Below are 19,631 nucleotides of genomic sequence, written 5' to 3'. Positions count from 1 at the left end.
AGGTCAGTGACTTGGGACTTGACTTGGACTTGAGGCCTGTAACTCGAGAAGACTTGATGCTTCTCCTAAAAAAATTTTTTTTTTTAGAAAATACTTCTCTCTTTACAGTAGACACATGTGGTGCTTAATTTTAAAGGAACAAACTGAAACATGTCCCTCCCACTTCTGTTTGTTGCTTTGGATGTAACTGAAGTACTGTGAGATGGTATCCTCAAATGTACTACAGTAATATACAGTAATACACAGTACAATACAGTATATGCAGTAATATACAGTAAAAAAGAGGGAACTACAGAACATGATCCTTTATGACAAAATAACTGTTATTAAACACTCAATCTTAATTCTTTCTATTCTGACCGTAATAATTTGCACTCTTGTCAAGACTTTTAAAAAGGAAAAATCTGCATTTCTACAACTCTTATATAAATACTGATATGCCATGACTATTTAAATACAATTTAGTTTAAAAGTCATATAAATAGAAAGATGAGCTATAGTTGGTACTTTTTTGTTTTAAAGACTTGAAATGACTTGAAGCTTAAAGCAGAAGACTTGGACTTGACTTGGATTTATGGACCAGTGACTCGAGACTCGACTTGGACTTGTCTATCTTTGACTTGGGACTTGACTCGGACTTGAGCTCAAAGATTGGAGACCTACTTGAGACATGCAATACAACAACTTGGTCCCACCTCTGGTACTTATATTTAAAATACTTATTGACCAAATTCACTTTTCACTTAAACGTCTTATATTACCCAAAACTGACTCTTGTGAGATTTAAGCCATGTTAGAATGTTGTTACCTCCTCAAAAACAGACCTGGAGTTGTGTTTTGTTTCATTCACACATATTTGAGTCACTCTTTATTATTAGTCTGTCTGCATCTCCAAAGACATCACTGCATTTAAGTATTTATAATGCTGCTGATTTGGATTCTTAACGCACTGCTCTTCTGAGCTCCTTTGACATCAGCTACCTTATTGTTAAGCTCTATATTAGTACAAAATAAGTATAGGTCTATTACTGTTCATCTCCACTATAGCAGACATTTTGAAGTACTCATCACCACACACAGCAGAGTACACAATCAAGTACACTTCAAGTTCTATATTCACAATACTATGGCAATCAAGCTGGACTGGACTGTCAAAATGGACTATAAAAGTATTAAAGTGCAGAAAAATCACTGTAAATTTAGTTTGAAAACATGTTCTGTAGCCCTTTTGAAGCCCTTTATAATACTAGAACAGACAATGCAGTTGATATTCTAATTGCGTATACCTCCAAGTGTTTATCAAACCTACTCTTTAGTTTGTATGGAGCAGTGTTTCTCAACCAGACCTATAGGGACACACAAAACACTTGCCAGAGGGTACTTGCAATATTTAGCACTAAAACAGAGTTGCAACTGTATACTACTTTTATATAATATAGAGTTTAGTATTTTGAGTTGTTAAAGATATTATTGTACAAAACCTGTGATAGATGAAGTAGGGAGCATTGACAAAATTGACTCTTGTAAGCTTTAAACCATGTTAGAATGCTGTTACCTTCTTCAAAACATACCTGGAGTGTTTTCTGTTTGAGAGAAGAACTAGAGCCTAAATCTGCAGGGTTTGTGAGTTTATCATGTGTGAATGAAATAAAACAAAACTTCAGGTCTGTTTGTGATGAGGAAACAACATTATAACATAGATCAGAACAGGGCTGGGTGATATGGAGCAAAAAATATGTCTTGATATATTTTGCTATATCTTGATTTACAATATATCTCAATATCTGCACAGGAAAAATAATCCCCCCAAAACTACTGCAAAGACAAATATGCCAAATTCCACAATTCCACAATTTTTTTAAACAATTTTTTTTTACTATGCTACTACTACTATAGAACCACATCAGCCCATTTGAGATTATAATGTGTTTAATGCAGCTTTGTGTACATTGTGTGTTTATGATTTACAGAACCAAAACTTAAAACCACATGGCTCATTTGCATAAACTGAGTGCTCAAAAAATAAACAAACATAAAACAGCTCTTTCCTTGTGCCCTGATGTGGTCAGCTTCTGTCGGACTAAAGGACACAACTCAGTGGAATATGTGTGTTCTCTCTGTGACAGAGGATGTGCTGCTGTAGCCAGGCTGGCGCCACTTAGTTCTTCCGCTCAATTTCATTAATGTCCAGCGACTAGGTCAGGAATCAGAATACACTAGATGGTTTGCAAAAACCCCAGAAGTGCGGGTTCAGGCACCAGCCAATCAGCGAAGAGCAATATATTCTGTGTTGGCAATGATTCCCGAGATTGAGGATTTAAAGCCAGAATAAAGAGAATGTTTGGTGAATTTTATCAAAGGGAAAGACGTTATTGTCCTTCTTCCTATGGGATTTGGGAAAAGCTTAATATACCAGTTAGCGCATTACATATGTCACGACCAAATAGCAGAGATTGGTTAAATAAAAATAAGTACCCGCCTACAGTTGAGTGAACAAATTCTAACAATGTGAGGTCAGACAGTTTCTAAGAAGTGAAACTGGCTGATGAATCAGGCTAGTGCTGCTGATGGTGCGTCTGTAAATGGTGGAAAAGGTTTGTGGTGCTAGAAGCTTTTGGTTGGCACCAACTTTCGGCATTCACGGCAGTGGTGGGAAGGGGTAGGGCTAGGGAAGGGGTATCGATATATATGATATGTCAAAATCCATTTTGTGTTTAAAAAATATCGCCCACCCTTAGATCAAAACATTATACACTATTTATAACACAATAATATAAATGATTATAGAGGAGTAACAGAATGCACTTTGAAGCTACTGTAATATAAATGACAGAAATTTGGGAATGCTTTTCCTTTGAGTCATCGAGCTATTGTTGTCTCTTTCACATAGACATGCTTGTTTCTATGGATATGTCATTGCTCTGCCTGGAATGTTCCACAGTATGACATTAAACAGCTCTACTTTACATTTATTCAATTACAGGTAGTTTTATAGCTCAAATACTAATACAGGTATTTTGACTGTGAGCAGGGTTGCCTCTCCACAGATCTGACCTGTAACTTGGTCTGGTTTGGTCTCCATAATGATAGAAATGTTAAATACCATATCATACTGTTAAATATTCCAGTGAAGGCAATTACATCTCCATGGAGAAAAGCATTTGATGGACACTCTCCACCAGAAAAGTTACACAATGCACCTTTAAAGCCCTCAGCGAAAAACACTGTAAAGACTTTAACTGGTGCTCTAACACTGCACCAGAGCAAACAGAGCTGTCACACGGATCATCCCCACTTTCTTTATACATTTATTTCAATTATAAAACGATGGGGCGTTTATCTCTGCGAGGATCCACTGCAGGACTGAGGATTAGGTCCCATGGAGTTTTTAATAAAGCAGGATAATGAAAGCTTGGAGGAACAAAAGGTACTGCTGTGACGCTTAAATAAATGTGCAGGACTTTAACCTTCACTCAAGGACCCATTTCTCATCTTCTATACTTAAAAGTGCACTGTGTAACTTTTCTGGTGGAGTGTTTGTGTTTGTCATTACCATGGAGAATTACTATTATTGCTCGGCCTGGAGAGTTCTACAATACGGCAATAAAAACATCTGTATAATGGTCAGTGTTGGAGTCAGTTTTAAGATACTGGAGCAAAAAGATACTCAAGTAAAAGTAAAATTATCACATGAAAAAATATACTCAAGTAAAAGTATTACAGTATGCATTTAAAGATGTACTTAAAGACTAAAAATTAAAAGTATTTTGTGTGCTTGTTGAGGTCTAATAAAAATACTTTTACTTTTCAGTTTAGTTAAAAATGTAGTGGAGTAGCAAGTACAGCTACTTGCCCTCTAATGTAGTGAAGTCAAAAGTATTCACTTTCAAATGTACTTAAGTAAAATACAAATACAGTACTTTTTACTTAAGTACAGTACTTTACTACTTTTACTTCATTACGTTCCATCACTGATAATAGAATACAGTCATCCCTCGCTATATCACGGTTCACCTTTCGTGGTCTTGCTGTTTCGCAGATTTTTTTTTTTGTGCAATTTCACATGCCTTTTTTTTTTTTTTTTTTTAACAGTGTATGAATGTGTATTGTGTTCCTTCCCGTGTCCTGATTGGCTGTAGACCACTGTCAATCAATCTCCTCCGTGCCGTGTCTCCTGTACAGAATAAAATGCGCTCAGCAAATGTTCGATCTCTAGCAGTGTGATTCTGAAGTGCTGTATGTTTACAAGTTTTCTCCCCGACAAAACCCACAAATGTCGGACAAAACGTTCTGCACCGACGTTCTGCACCCAAAAGGCCGAGGAAGATGCTAACCATCACACAAAAAGTTGGACTTCTGGACACCTCCGAGCCCATCCTGACAGTGAGTCCTGTTTCAGTCCTGGTTTAGTCCTGGTTTACTCCTGGTTTAGTCCTCCTCTTCAGTCCTGGAATCATTCCTAGGTTAGTCCTGGTTTAGTCTTGGCATATGGCATCTGTGGTGCATGCAGCGCAAAAGTTTGATATAATGTCGGGTTAACGGGCGTATTGTATGGGTGCGGATCTCCAAAAATGGACCCGTGCAGGACTTTGTGCTGTAGGGCTCCATTACGGAATAAATTAATCTTCAGTTTGTTACATAAAGAAGGAGGCAAATAACATAAAGACGACAGCAGCTATAAGTTTTAAGAAGGATGTTAAACAGGGTTGTAAGTGTCCAGTGTGAAAAAAGTATATAAAGTGTTTGGCGAGAGGTTTTACAGACTTAAAACAGATATAATCATTGTAAAATATAAAGCTGACTACTTTGCGGATTTCACTTATCGCAGGTTATTTTTAGAACGTAACCCCCGCGATAAACGAGGGACCACTGTAAATACAAGATGCACAGGTTTAATGCCATACTGTGAAACATTGCAGGCAAAGTCAAATATGTCCTTGCAGACCCCCACTAGAAAAGTTTGATCTCGCTATCTCCATGGAGACAAGCAGATGATGCCACCGTGCAAAGGTGAGATCTGTAAGAATGCATGTTTTCAATGTATTTTTGAGTTATAAAGACACCTGTAATGTTTAATGCCATACTGCGAAACATTCCAGGCGAAGCAACGACTCCTTACAGACCCTGAGCAGAAACGTTCCATGGTGTACCTTTAAAGAGTAATGGTTTTAAAGTTGACAAAGCAGCTAAGGATGTGGTATTTTAAACTTTGAACATTCTGACCGCACCGGCACAGAAAACAAAGTCAAGGAGTGAAGAGAGGAAGAGGCTGTCTGCATGTTTTATAGGATGCTCAGGTCGGGAGAATAAGTGGGACTGACACTGGCTCCGGGAGCGAGAGGAGAGACGAGGAAAACGCTAGAATTATTCAGACTCTCGTGTTGTTCGTATGTGAGGAGTGCAGTGTTTAGTGCAGGAAACTGTCAGCGTACGTCTTAAAGTGTATATGCTGTGAAGTATATGCATATATGGGATGTATAGAGGAAGATACTGTCGCTGCTTCACGTTCTTCCAGGACTGACTTTTCTCCAAACTTTATTTACTTTACAGAGTCCAGAAAGTACTTTGTTGATGTACAGACATTTTACGCCATTTTTAAAATCTGTGTTACGTTGTTTCCTCATCACAAACAGACCTGGAGTTGTGTTTTGTTTCATTCACACATGTTCAACACACAAACACTGCACATTTAGGCTGAGATGTTGTCTCAAACTGAAAGCACTCTATTCCACCTTGTGATGTATTAATACAGGAAGTGCTCCAATATATTTTTAAACTCCATACACTTTCATTAGAATTATTTTGAGCATTTCAGTCCTCGAACTGCCAATCTCTACTGAACTAAAGGTAAAATGTAGGTGTTCACTTGAAAACTACTACTTTATGACAACACAAGGTGGAAAAGAGCATTTTGAGATTTGGAGATGTACAGACTGACTAATAATGCAAGACTACTCATGTATGAATGAAACAAAACACAACTCTAGGTATGTTTTGAGAATGTAATAACATTAGAACATGACACAAGTCACTTTTAATGCATTGTGTGTTGTGTTAATTAATAGTTTCAGTATTTAAAACTTGACCACAAAGAAATGTTTACACTAAAAAGTCAACCTGACATGGAAATTAGCAGTGTGGTCAACACACTCTGTTCTTTGTCTATGGGGGCTTTCAGAGATAAATCTGAAGGAGATATGAAGACATGAAGTATTTGATGAGATGTGACAATAACCGAAATATTGTGATATCGTATCGTCAAAGTTCTCACAATAATATAATGGACCGTCACAATATATCAAATTACAAGTCTCTTTGCTTAAATGAAGAGTTATGGTGCAGCAATAGTTAAAAAAAAGTCAGAGGGGAACTACATAGACCATGATCCTTTGCTCCATTTCAGTGCAGACTACATGAAGAAATAACAGTTTTAAGCACTTTTAAGTCTTAGTTCTTTGGATTAAGTCTTGTCAAGGTATTTTAAGAGGAAAAAGTAGCATATCGCAATAAATATCGTACCGTGAGTTTCATACCGTGACGATATCGTATTGTGAGACTTGGATATCATTACACCCCTAATATTTGAGGAACCGTTCTGGTATATATATGTCTATGTGCATTTTAGTGGTAAAATGTACTTGTTCTAGTTTTGAAATAACATTCTAGGATGTGAAGAGTTAACACAGCATTTTGCTTATAAAACTAGCGACTGATGCCTAGCAGCTGTGACCACTCAAGCTCTTACCTCGGGCTCTTACCTGGAATTGTAAAGTGACTTCAAGGAAAAGCACTGTGTAAGACCACATCATTATTATCATTATCATTATTACACAAGCTCTTCAGATACATCCCATTTTCCCCCAATTAATCATCTTTAACCTATTAACCTACACTCACTGCAGCAGCAAAACCCATAGCCTCCTCAAACTCTGTATGTCACTTTCACTACCACCAGTTTCTAGTCCGTTATCCATTTAAGTTGCCACTAGGAAGAAAAAAAAAGCTTCCAGAGAGAATGAAGCTTGCACCAGTTTTGTTTTATTTGGATAGAGCTGGTAATTATGGACAGTGTTGGGGAGTAACAGATTACATGTACCGGCGTTATGTAATCAGAGTACAAATTATGAGTAACTGTATTCAGTTACAGTTACTGTTTCAATGAGTGGTAATTGGATTACAGTTACTTTGTTGAAATAAATGGATTACACGGCAGTATTTTCCTGTTTTCACATTTTGGGCTAAACCAGGACTAAAACCAGGTCTAAACCAGGTCTAAACCAGGTCTAAACCAAGACTAAACCAGGACTAAACCAGGTCTAAACCAGGAATAAACCAGGTCTAAACCAGGTCTAAACCAGGACTAAAACCAGGTCTAAACCAGGTCTAAACCAAGACTAAACCAGGACTAAACCAGGTCTAAACCAGGACTAAACCAGGTCTAAACCAGGTCTAAACCAGGACTAAACCAAGTCTAAACCAGGTCTAAACCAAGTCTAAACCAGGACTAAACCAGGACTAAACCAGGTCTAAACCAGGACCTAAACCAGGTCTAAACCAGGTCTAAACCAGGACTAAACCAGGTCTAAACCAGGTCTAAACCAGGACTAAACAAAGTCTAAACCAGGACTAAACCAAGTCTAAACCAGGTCTAAACCAGGACTAAACCAAGTCTAAACCAGGTCTAAACCAGGACTAAACCAGGTCTAAACCAGGTCTAAACCAGGACTAAACCAGGTCTAAACCAGGACTAAACCAGGTCTAAACCAGGTCTAAAACCAGGTCTAAACCAGGTCTAAAAGCAGGACTAAACCAGGACTAAACCAGGTCTAAAAGCAGGACTAAACAGGACTAAACTAGAAGTAAAACCAGGTCTAAACAATATGACACCTAGCAGTAGGATGGACATAATTTAAAGCAGCAGTGATCGCATATAAAAATAATTTCTCTATCAATAATATTTTTAATATGGTTAAGGAAAGACTGGTCTTTTTATTGTCTTTAAGCAGATAAAACTTTTTATGTTCAGATCCTAGTGCTTCTCTACAGCAAACCTATTCATGGAGACTTGGGCTCAACAGACAATTTGAAGAGAACAAACAAGAAGTTTCACGATGTGGTTGCTATGTTCATGTCGTTTTAAAAAGCATACGTTACTCACTTTAAGTAATTTAATGGATTACGTTTACATTTTGGGCTATGTAATCTGTAATCTGTAGGGGGATATATTTTAAAAGTCACCTTCCCAACACTGATTATGGAAATATTAACCATAAACCAGGTCAACATATCTACAATCTGACAAATTCCACCTGTACTCAAGCTCAATTTTAAAAGTTAGGGATTGTGTTATGTTGTGTTATGACTGTATCCTATAAACTAATAATCACTCTTCACTATTTTGCATGTGTTATTTTCTCCTATTTCATTTGTCAGTCAGCCCTCTTACCTGCGCAGGAGCAGTTTGGGGTGGTTCTTGCTCTCCAGGTTGCGGTCGATGAGGTCGGACAGCAGGTGTTTGAGGACATCTGTGGCGTACTCCAGCCGTCCCTGTAGAGCGGTCATGATGAGAGAGGCCACGTTCCCTCTGTCCCTCATGGAGAAGGACCTCTGCATTTCCAGAGTGCGGATAAACGTCAGCAGGAACACTTTGTTGTTGATGAGCTGACCAAAAACTTTCAGCGCTTTCTCCACGTGAAGCTGTCCGTTTCCTGACACCTGACAAAGACAAAATACATAGTTAAATATTCAGAAATGTGACCGCCTTTATAATATATTGGAAAAGAGAAGAGGAGACAATTTTTATTCTAGTTACATAAAATAACAGCTACATAACACATTTGGAGTTTAAACTGTGCACAAGAGGTTTTGATGATTCTCTAATTTTGACTTAATTTGGTTGGATAATACCTGGTGTCAGTATAAATTATACATAGTTTTAAACCAAACAAGAAGTAATTTGCCAAGAAAAGTTGTAAAATATGTTGAAAATTACAGGAAGTACAGAGATCACACTAGGGAGAATTCTGTCCAAAAGTCTGGCACAATTTACACAACAAACACTTTTTTTCTGAAACTTTAAACACAAATTTAAAAAGGTGTTATATTCTATTGTCAAATCATAATTTCCATGTACATTTGAGGAGTTAGGGCCCAGTGTACTACTTGTTTGCTGGGTAACAGTGCTGGAATTCCCTAGTGTGACGTCATCATTTACGACCAGCAAATAAGAAATTGTATAATGTTTTATAAAATATTAAATATAGTGGTCTTAACTGTGTTTTTGCTAAATGAGTAGTTCAACCTGTTATAGGAACTGTTATCGACCTCTGTACTGGTATCGGTTGATATCGGACACTGGCAAATCAATATCGGAATCGAAAAACGTGGACTAACTCAAACACGAGAAATATCATGTTTTGAATCTCCCACACAAGCCCCGGGGTTTCAAAATGGATGCCCATTCAAGTCAATGGGCTGAGCTCAATGGTGCATGATCCCAGGTTAGCCTAGGTACTTCCTGTGGCTGTGGGCCGACCGAGCATGTGCAGTAGTGCTCTTTTCTCCCGCGGACACACATGAATGCACGCGAACGCACGATGCGCGAGCTCGTGTATCGCTTTGACCAATCAGAATGAGAGGAGCTCGAGCGGAGCAGAGCAGATTATAAAATGTTTTTTAAGACAACTGAAGGATTTTGAGCTGAGAAAAAGTGTATGATCTAAAAATGGGTAAAAATCGCCACAAAATCCAACATTTTTGAAAGTTTTAGGTGCTCTGTCAGCCGAACACGAGCAGTTTGTGATTACATTCTGCTCTATGAAAAAATTCTGTCTCAGTACCAGTGAGTGACCACTACGTCAACTGGAGGCAGCTACAAAAACATCCTATCCAGTTATTTTAATAGATCCATGCTCCCAAATCGTAAAAACACATCTAACGCTAAATTCCTAGATGCCCTTGAATGTCTCTGAGCCCCCATTTGAACTTATTTGGCTCTTTGACTTGCATCTACACCAGGACAAGACTGCTCTGACAATTTGAGTTAAAAACGATTTGAATTTGGTTGTGTGGCGCGCTCGGAGTTCTCTGTGCATGCAAACGTAGTGACTGACATTGATGGAGTGTGCAAGGATCCAAGTGGCCGATGAGATACTGGTAGCTTGCCTCCTGCATAAGAAAATGCTAGTTTAAATGGTTCACCACGGCTCCTTCCTTCCCTGTTTCTTTAATACTTTACCAGGATAAACTAAAATGTGCTTTTTCAAATAGATAATCTGTAACATTGATTGCCCCAGTCTGTTGTCTCTGTGCTATTATTATAATGTTGTTTCCTCATCACAAACATACCTGGAGTTGTGTTTTGTTTAAGCCAAGTTCACTCTATTCCACTTTATGATGTTACGTGGCAAAGTGCTCTGACGTGTTTTCAGACTGCGGACACTTTCACTTGAATCATTTGGATAATTTTAGCCCTGGAATTGCCGATCTCCACTAAACAAAAGCTAAAAGTTAACTATTAACTTGAAAACTACTGCTTCATGACATCACAAGGTGGAACAGAGCATTTTGAGCTTTTTAAATGCATAGTAGACAGTCTAATAAAAACATGTATGAATGAAACAAAGCTCAATATGGCTTAAAGCTGCATTTTGTAATATTGTGTAACTTCTATCTTCATGGAGACCAAACCAGACCAAGTTACAAGTCAGATCTGTGGAGAGGCGATCCACTCACAGTCAAAATGCCTGTTTTTCAAGGTATTTTTGAACTATAAAACCATATGTAATTGAATAAATTCTCCAAGCATCCATACATCCAAGCAGGTGACAGACCCCTGACCAAAAAGTTACACAGTTAAAGCTAAATTCTGCGCTATATACACAATTTATTTTCTGCCTGTTGACTCTGTAAGAATAAAGTTTCAAAGTGCATCCATTTGGTCAGATTTCAGCCTGACCTTGAGATTCACCAAATAAAGATTTTCCCCAAACACTTCTCTCATATTTCACTCCGGTCAGACACAGACTACATTATGGTCAGTAACTGAGAGCATTTTAATCAATTATTGACTTGTGTTGGCAAAAGACCGTGAGTTAGCAGCTTTTCGGTTTTCTACTCAATTGTCAGTCTCAAGGAAAGACAATACTAACTTCGGCTGTAGCAAAGTTATTCTAAAACTGTCCTCAAAGTTCTTTATTACACAAGTTTTGTCTTAGTTGGAGAGGGCACATCCTGGCATTTAGCTAATTGATTTGGCGGATTAATTACTTTGAATAGTTTTTATTGCAGCCTTGAGCCAAAATATCTTTTCTTTCTTTTCGAATTAAGCACATTGCGGATGACATTTTGCACAGTTAGTCTAGACAACCTCAAAAAGAAGTGTATGAAAGGGTAATGAAGGATATTGTGCTTGGCTAATTTTCAACCTCCACTTAAATTTGATATTTTTAAAACTGAATAGTAGTTAATAGGAATGGAGTGATACATAAATGCAATCTTACAGACCCTTTTGCAGCTTTAGGAGTTGCAGTGAGAGCAGTGAGAGCACTTTTGTAGAAATATGGTTTCATTAAAGTCTAAGACCAATTTAAAGGTCCAATTTGAGCCATGAGTGAAGAGTTTTTAGTTTGAACTCTAACGTGCTTACTTAGATATAATAAAGCAAAGGGAACAGTTATCCATTTCCTTGTTTTCTAATAAATGTTGGTTAATCTGCTTGTCTGTTATTGACCAAGGTCTGTTCCAGTTCTTGATTTTCTAACTTTCTGTTTGCTGAAGGTGCACTATAACTTTTTGGTTATGGGTCCCTCACCTGCTTTTTTTCTATGGAGGGGCCATTGCTCTGCCTGGAATGTTCCACAGAATGACTTTAAACAGCTCTACCTTGTCTTTATTCAATTACAGGTGGTGAAACTGTTCAAAAATACCAAAAAAGAGGCATTCTTCGCAGATCTGACCTGTGACTTTGTCTGGTTTGGGCTTTATGATGAAAGAAAGGTTTAATACCATACTGTGAAACTTTCCAGACAGTCCAGTAATAACATCTCATTGGGCAGACCCTCCACCAGAAAAGTTACACGTTGCACTTTTAAATCAAAGATCTTGTTAAGCCCTGTGAGAAAAAATACTTTGTGATAGTGGACTTTACAAAAATACATTGAACTGGCTGAACTGAATTGGCACAGAAGGTAAGTAAGTTTATTATAAGTATTATTTACCGGAAACGTTCTTACATCAACTATTTGTCAGCTAGTATAGTGAAGTATTGAGTATTATAGTACAGTGCAGTATAGTACAGTGTAGTATTGTGTAATATAGTATAGAGTATGATAGTATAGTGTAGTATAGTGTATTATAGTACAGCATAGTACAGTACAGTGTAACATTATAGTATAGTATAGTATATAGTATAGTATAGTATAGTACAGTATAGTGCAGCATAGTACAGCATAGTACAGCATAGTACAGCATAGTACAGTACAGTGTAACATTAGTATAGTATAGTATAGTATAGTACAGTATAGTGCAGCATAGTACAGTATAGTATAGAATAGTATAGTATAGTGTGGTATAGTGTAGTATAGTGTATTATAGTACAGTATAGTATAGTTCAGTGCAGTATTGATAATATAGTGCAGTGTAGTATAGTACAGTGTATATAGTGCATTATAGTACAGCATAATACAGTACAGTGTAGTATTATTGTACAGTACAGTATAGTATATTGTAGTATAATGTATTATAATACAGTATAGTATAGTATAGTATAGCATAGTATTGTAGTATAGTGTAGTATAGTACAGTATAATTTAGTAAAGTGCATTATAGTACAGTGTAGTATAATATTGTATAATTTTGTATAGTATAGACTAGCATTTTATTTTATACACAATACGTTAACTACTACTTTTGACTTCTTCAATGAAGTGTACCACAGTCTGTCTGTACTGAAATAAGTACTATAAGGTTCATTGGTTTCCCTTCACATAGATCTGTGCTGCTGTGTATTCTTGTACTGTATCTTGTAACTGCAAACTTTGTTGTAGTAGTTCCACATTATGAGATGAACAGAGCCATAGTGCAATCCAATTTTGCCTGCATTCTCATCGAAAGACTCAAATGAGCTTCTACTTTTGTCCAACAATGATTCATGGAATTTTTTGAGCAACTTCAGCATTCTTTGTCCAGTATTTTATGTATTTTCTTGTAAACCAATACTTTCTAAAACTATAGTACCATAGCAAGTAAAAGTATCCGGTATACACAGCCCTCTCCTCTGTGCCTCTGTTGCTCATTTTCAGATACAGCTGTTGTGAGGAGAACTGAGATGTGTTGTTAACCAGTCCATTTTGCCTCCTGCTCTCGTACCTCCAGCGCTGACAGAGGAGGGGGCATTACTCACTTCATTACCCCCTCATCGTGCAGCCGGCCGGGGGTGAAATAGCCAGCGCGGGGACCCTGTTTTCCACCAGGAGCAGAAATTTCAACTCAACATGTTTCTAGAGTTGTGTATAACAGCACGTGGGTGTCCTCTGCCCTCTGGCCATTTCAACATATGGACACACAGTGTATCTGTGACACTAACCACGGTTTTACAGAATACGTTTTGTACGATAGATTTCTAACATTTTTACTGAAACTTTTTATGAGATCATAATTTTACTGCTGCAATTTCATTTTATAGGTTCTACATGACTCAAAATGGATTCTTGTGAGCTTTAAGCCATGTTATAATGTTGTTACCTCCTCTGAAACAGACCTGGAATTGTGTTTTGTATCATTCACACATGTTTGAGTAATCCTTTATTATTAGTCTGTCTACATCTCCAAAGATCAAAATGTTTTGTTCCACCCTGTGATGTTATGAAGCCACAGTTTTCAAGTTAACAGCTACTATTTATCTTTTGTTTAGTAGAGATTAGAAATTCCAGGACTGAAATCACGAATGGAGTTTAAAACAAAGTGAAGGACTTCCTGTAATACCACATGAAATCACAAGGTGAGAGAGCATCTGCGTGTTAAACAAGAAGCAAGAATTATAAGAAGAAAGAAAAATTATAACGTGTTACACAATTTATTTTTTAGCTTGTTTTTAGTGGGTAATTTAGGTTGTCACTTTTGATACATTTTGATGCCATAATATTATGATGAACATTAAAAGGTGGGAAAAACACATTTTATGAGATTAATGCATTTTTTTTGGCAAGTGTGAGCAAAAACGTCACAAGAGGTGGAACAGGAACAGTGGAAGAGACGTACAGACTTCTTTAGCAGAATCTTCAGAACAGGAGATAATATTTTCTGATGATTCTGGTGTTATAATTTTTTACCTCATTACAAAAATACTTGGAGTTGTGCTTTGTTTCATTCACACATGTTTAACACACATACTTTGGATGAGTTCTTCTCTCAAAAAAAAAAAAAAACACTCTGATCCACCTTGTGATGTCATGTGCACGAAGTTAAACTTAGGGGTGGGTGATATATTTTTTAAACTCGATATGGATTCTGACATATCGTATATATCATTATAATGCTTATATTCAATTCTGATTTCGCAGCTTCTCTATGCTCGCCCCCGCGCGCCCCCGCCTCCCTGAATCTGCTGCTTGTGTCTCTTTCATTCATTCCTCACTACTGCTGTGAACGCCGAAAGTTGGTGCCAGTGAAAAGCTTCTAGCACCACGAACCTTTTCCACCATTTACAGACAAGACCATCAGCAGAACATCCTCATATTCCACTGAGTCGTGTCCTTTAGTCCAAAAGAAGCTGAACGCATGTTTATGCAAATTAGCCATGTGGTTTTCAGTTTTGTTTCTGTAAAACGTAAACACACGTGCGCAAAACTGCATTAAACACATTATAATCTCTAACGGGCTGATGTGGCTCTATAGTCCTTATGCTTTAAGTGTTGTAAAGTTTAGTAATGTAAAGTTTATTTATGCAGAGGATTTTAATCAATAATTTGCTGCAGTGTAACTTGTACAATAGTGTTTGGAAACATTCAGTTTGATCTGCAGTGGATTGTGGGAAACCTCATAGCTCCTTACGCTGGTGAGAAACATGGGTCTGTTAAAATAAGGAACCTCCTGATCTTCCTCTGCTAAAGGAGCTCAAGGTTATCATATGGTGAACAGAGTTAATGCAAAGATGAGCTTGAGTTGAGTTGTTTTATTTATGAATGAAAAGAAGGCAATATGTATTATTTCTTCTATTTTACAGTTAAATTGTTATTTATGTAATCAAGGATTTTTTGTAATCTTAAATGTGGCAGAAGCACTTTGTTCCTACATGAACTGCCTGCCTCTTGCACTTCAGTAAAAAAAAAGACCTTGTGGGATTTGACATATTTGTTTTTGCAGGAGTTTTGGGGGGGTTATTTTTCCTGTACACATATCAAGATACATATCGTATATCGGGATATAGCAAAATTTATCAAGATATTTTTTGCTCGCCCAGCCGTAGTTAAACTCCATACAGCTTCACTGGAATCATTTGGAAGATTTCAGTCCTGGAATATCCAATCTCTACTGAACAAAAGTAAACAAAACTACCACACTAACCCTAACACAGTGCTCCTTGTTGCTTAATCCTTGCAGTGATTTCATCCTCCATGTTGTATTTTTGTCTGTACCTCACCTCTTGCTGCTCTATATCAATCCTAAAGTGAGATATCTTACCTCGAGCTCTCTGAGGACGGGGTGGTCTTCGATGCCGGGGAACAGGACCCTCATGGCGTACGTCCTGTAGTCCAGATAAGGGATCCCCGCCCGGTCCAAGTCACTGGTCAGTTCATTTATGTCTGTCTGCAGCTCCGCAAACGCTGGAAGGAGGAAAGACAAAACGTGATCTTCTGTCATTATCAAACCATATGCACTTCAAGTAGTCTAATGAAGCATGAGCAAAGGCTTAATACATTATGAAGAAATAGTATATTAAGAATGATTTAGGCTTAGGAACTTAAAGCTGCATTGCGTATCTTTTCCGGTATGGGCCCACCACTTCCCCCCTATGTTGATTTTCCCATATATGATCTGTATTATTTAATTTAATGACATTTCATTTAACTATCTCCATGGAGACAAGCAGGCCACATCACCAGGCCAAGATCTGTGGAGAAGTGGACCTGCTCACAATAATAATAAAAACACCTGTAATTGAATAAATAATGCCATAATTAATGCCATACTGTGGAACATCCCAGGCAAAACAATAACAGCATTGAGATAATTAGATGGCGGATCCTCCACGATAACTTTTCTGGTGGCAGGTATTAGTGCGTGTCTAAAATATGATACAGCTTGATGATTCAAAACTCAAAGCCGCACTTTGTAGAAGAAAAAATATTCACAGAAAAACATTTGATTTCCACGCGCAAATTTGTCAAGCTGTTCTTTAGTCTTTTAAGCCTATTTGTTCAAAAGACAGATTCATAGACATAATTTCGTGACAGTCACCAATTGTGGAAAGAATAACAAAAATATGACAGAAGGGAACGACAATACTATTTATTTATAGTTTTTTAAGATTTAACAATGCAAGAAAATTAGAATTGGCTGCTGTCAAAGTAAACAGTTAGAAATACATGGACATTTGTTATTTAGTTTCTCCCTTCATGCTTCATAGCTCTATGTTTAACAAGATTCAGATTGGAACACAAATAAGAGTTAAAGGTGCAATGTGTACATTTTTCATTGGGGGTCCGTCACCTGCTTGTTTCTATGGAGATGTCACTGCTCTGCCTAGAATGTTCCACAGTATGACATTAAACAGTTCTATCTTACATTTTTTTCAATTACAGGTGCTTTTATAGCTCAAAAACATCTCCAAAAACAACATTCTGACAGTGAGCAGAATTGCCTCTCCATAGACCTGACTTGTAACTTGGTCTGGTTTGGTCTCCATGAAGAAAAAAAGGTTTAATGCCATACTGTGGAACATTCCAGACAAGGCAACAACATCTCAACGCATTTGAGGGACTGACCACCAGAAAAGTTACACAATGCACGTTTTAACAATTTACTTTTCTATATTAGGGGTGTGCAAAAATATCAAAATATCTCTATATTGTGATACTAAATTTGGTGATACAGTATCGTTAATATGGGCTGCTTTTTTGATATATTGTTAAGAGTACTTTTTGGTATTTAGTGGTAAGAAACTTGACATATTCACTCTTTTCATGATTAAAATCGCAGGGGGCGCTCCACAGCGTGCGACCATATCTTTTATTCCTTCTGCCATAAAGCTTTTAAGTGGAAAGTGAATTTGCTATTGTGTCCCTAATGCACTGAGGTTTGTATGTATGGCATCTGTTTTTCTTTTTCTTTTATTATTTATAGATTGTGCACGACCAGAGATGTGTGAACTGAATTGCCCTTTGAGATAAATGAAGTTGTTGACTGATTGATTGATTGATAAAATAGATGTATTTCATTTTTATTAAAACTCATGGCACATAAACCCCAAAAATAACAATAAGTTCAAATATTTGTGCAGAGAAACGCAAATCTATTACAGACATCTTTTTTAATTAATGAACTCTTTTTTTTTTTTTTACAAAATTTATAAAATATTAAAAATATTAAGAAAAATGCAATTTCAACACAATGTTTTAACATTAACTTATATGCAAATAAAAATAAGTCTGTTTTTTTTGGAAAATCCTGCACTTGGCTCCACTTTTCTCATTTTGGACATTTTGCTGATGAGGGTGTCACAGTCAACAGTCAAAACGATCGTCCTTTAAGAGCGTTTGGAAAGAGACAAGTCTTCATTTGTGCTGCTCTGGTGGGAGGGGCCACGTACAGAGATGCTGGAGACACTGCTATGATAAACACCACAGAAAATTACCAATGTTTTAATAGAAAATATAATTAAAATATTTTAGTAGAAAATCAGCCGAGGACCAGATTAAAGGTATTGGGGGGGCCAGATCCAGCCCCTGGGCCATATGTTTGACACCTCTGGCCTAGTATCATACTAATAAGCAGGAATAAGGAGTGTATTAATAGGAAAGTGTAAATGTCTAACTAACAGCAGAATAAGCTTATGTGGAATTAGACATCAATAAGGGCTGAATAAATACTAATTAATGACAAATTAACAATCTACAACTGTGCTAATTAGCAGGTAGTTAGATTAATGTACCCTAAAATAAAGTGTTACCTTAAAGTTTTACTGAATTTTTGGCAGTCCCGGTTGCTGTAAAGTTGCACGGAAAAATAATAAAACTTATTTTTTACATAGGGTGAGATAGGTGATGGGGGAAGGCAGTGCAATTAGGCTCCAAATTCAAAGGGTGAATCGGTTCCTCTAAAGAATCAGCGGCAGACAGAGCCGTGAGCCGTGAGCGAACTTGAGACGAGACTGCATACAAATGAACCTGTGCCTAAACCAACGGAGCAAAGGCAGCCATCCTTTTTCATCTTTATTTACCCTCATGATGAACCTGACAGCCCCAGCACTACATGTAGTTATTTCTACACTTCCACTACCTTTCCTCTACCCCACCAGCCACGAGGGGATACCAAAAAACAGACCTTGAGAATTAATTATTATGTGGGATGAAGTGTACCACAACTACATTGGTTTATCATAGTATAAATAATAGATGGGACAGAAGTTTTTGGGGTCCAATATTTGCTGTAAGTACATTTTCTTTTCACTTGTGGAACTCAGTATTTCCCATTAATAGAGGAGACTATGGTGACCCCCCCTTAGTCCAACTTTCACCCTCATAGTCTAGCTGAGTAAAAATTTGACAAAACAAATAATGCTTTATGTCTGCAGTGTCATCATAAACATAGAATAAACCATCTATAATCTGGGCTTTTCTGTGCAGCAGAGGCAATAAATGACATTTATATACCACAATATTGTATTAAATTAAATTATTCAACAATGGATCGCTTATGCCACCAGAGCAGAGTAGAAACTTGAGTAGAAAACTGTGGGAAACACTGCAAACTTCTTTTTGTTTTGTAGTACCATCCAATTTGAGCTATGATTCATAAATACCTAGCCTGATTCATCCGACGGTTTCACTTTGAGGAAACCGTCTGGTCTTGTAGCATTAGAATTCATTCGCTCAACAGTAACCGAGTACTTTTTTTCATTTAAACAGTCGCTGCTATTTGGTCATGACGTATGTAATGCGTGGCTAACAAGGTCAGCTGGTATTGCTTTTCCCAAATTCCGTAGGAAGAAGGACAATAACGTATTTCCCCTTAATGAAATTCACCAAATATTTGTTTGTTCCAGCTTTAAATCCTTGATCTCGGGAATCGTTGACAACACAGAATGTATGGCTCTTTGCTGATTGGCTGGTGCCTGAACTCACACTTCCAGGGTTTTTGCGAACCATCTAGTGTATTCAGATTCCTGACCTAGTCACTGGAGAGAAATGAAATTAAGTGGAGGCACTAGATGGCGCCAGTCTCTCAAATAAATACCTTTTATCACTTATAATAATATAATAAATACCAGATAAGTGCTTCATTGTGTTATTTATTTATTGTAGCTTTTTCACAGTTTTGTTAATTTAGAAATGGATTTAAGCCTCTTGTACATAACATAAAATAACTTCAATTAAAGGTGCAGTTAAAGGTGCACTATGCAACTTTTCTGA

General features: G+C 37.3%; 1 protein-coding gene across 1 annotated transcript in view; it reads right to left on the bottom strand.

The window, feature by feature from the left end:
- Positions 1–19,631, bottom strand: part of LOC110154017 (plexin-A2-like) — a 171,283-nt gene that overhangs the window by 61,148 nt on the left and 90,504 nt on the right. Inside the window, exons 14-15 of the mRNA XM_055165940.1 lie at positions 15,682–15,824; positions 8,447–8,715 (exon numbers count right to left, since the gene is read on the bottom strand). Of these exons, the coding sequence (XP_055021915.1) occupies positions 8,447–8,715; positions 15,682–15,824 (412 nt within the window). The remainder of the gene's footprint in view (positions 1–8,446; positions 8,716–15,681; positions 15,825–19,631) is intronic.

Source organism: Boleophthalmus pectinirostris, unplaced genomic scaffold (genome assembly GCF_026225935.1).
Source record: "Boleophthalmus pectinirostris isolate CB_2022bp ecotype Guang Dong unplaced genomic scaffold, ASM2622593v1 HiC_scaffold_8, whole genome shotgun sequence".
NCBI lineage: Eukaryota > Metazoa > Chordata > Actinopteri > Gobiiformes > Gobiidae > Boleophthalmus > Boleophthalmus pectinirostris.
The sequence above is the reverse complement of the archived record's forward strand: the minus strand, read 5'-3'. Positions and strand labels throughout refer to the sequence as shown.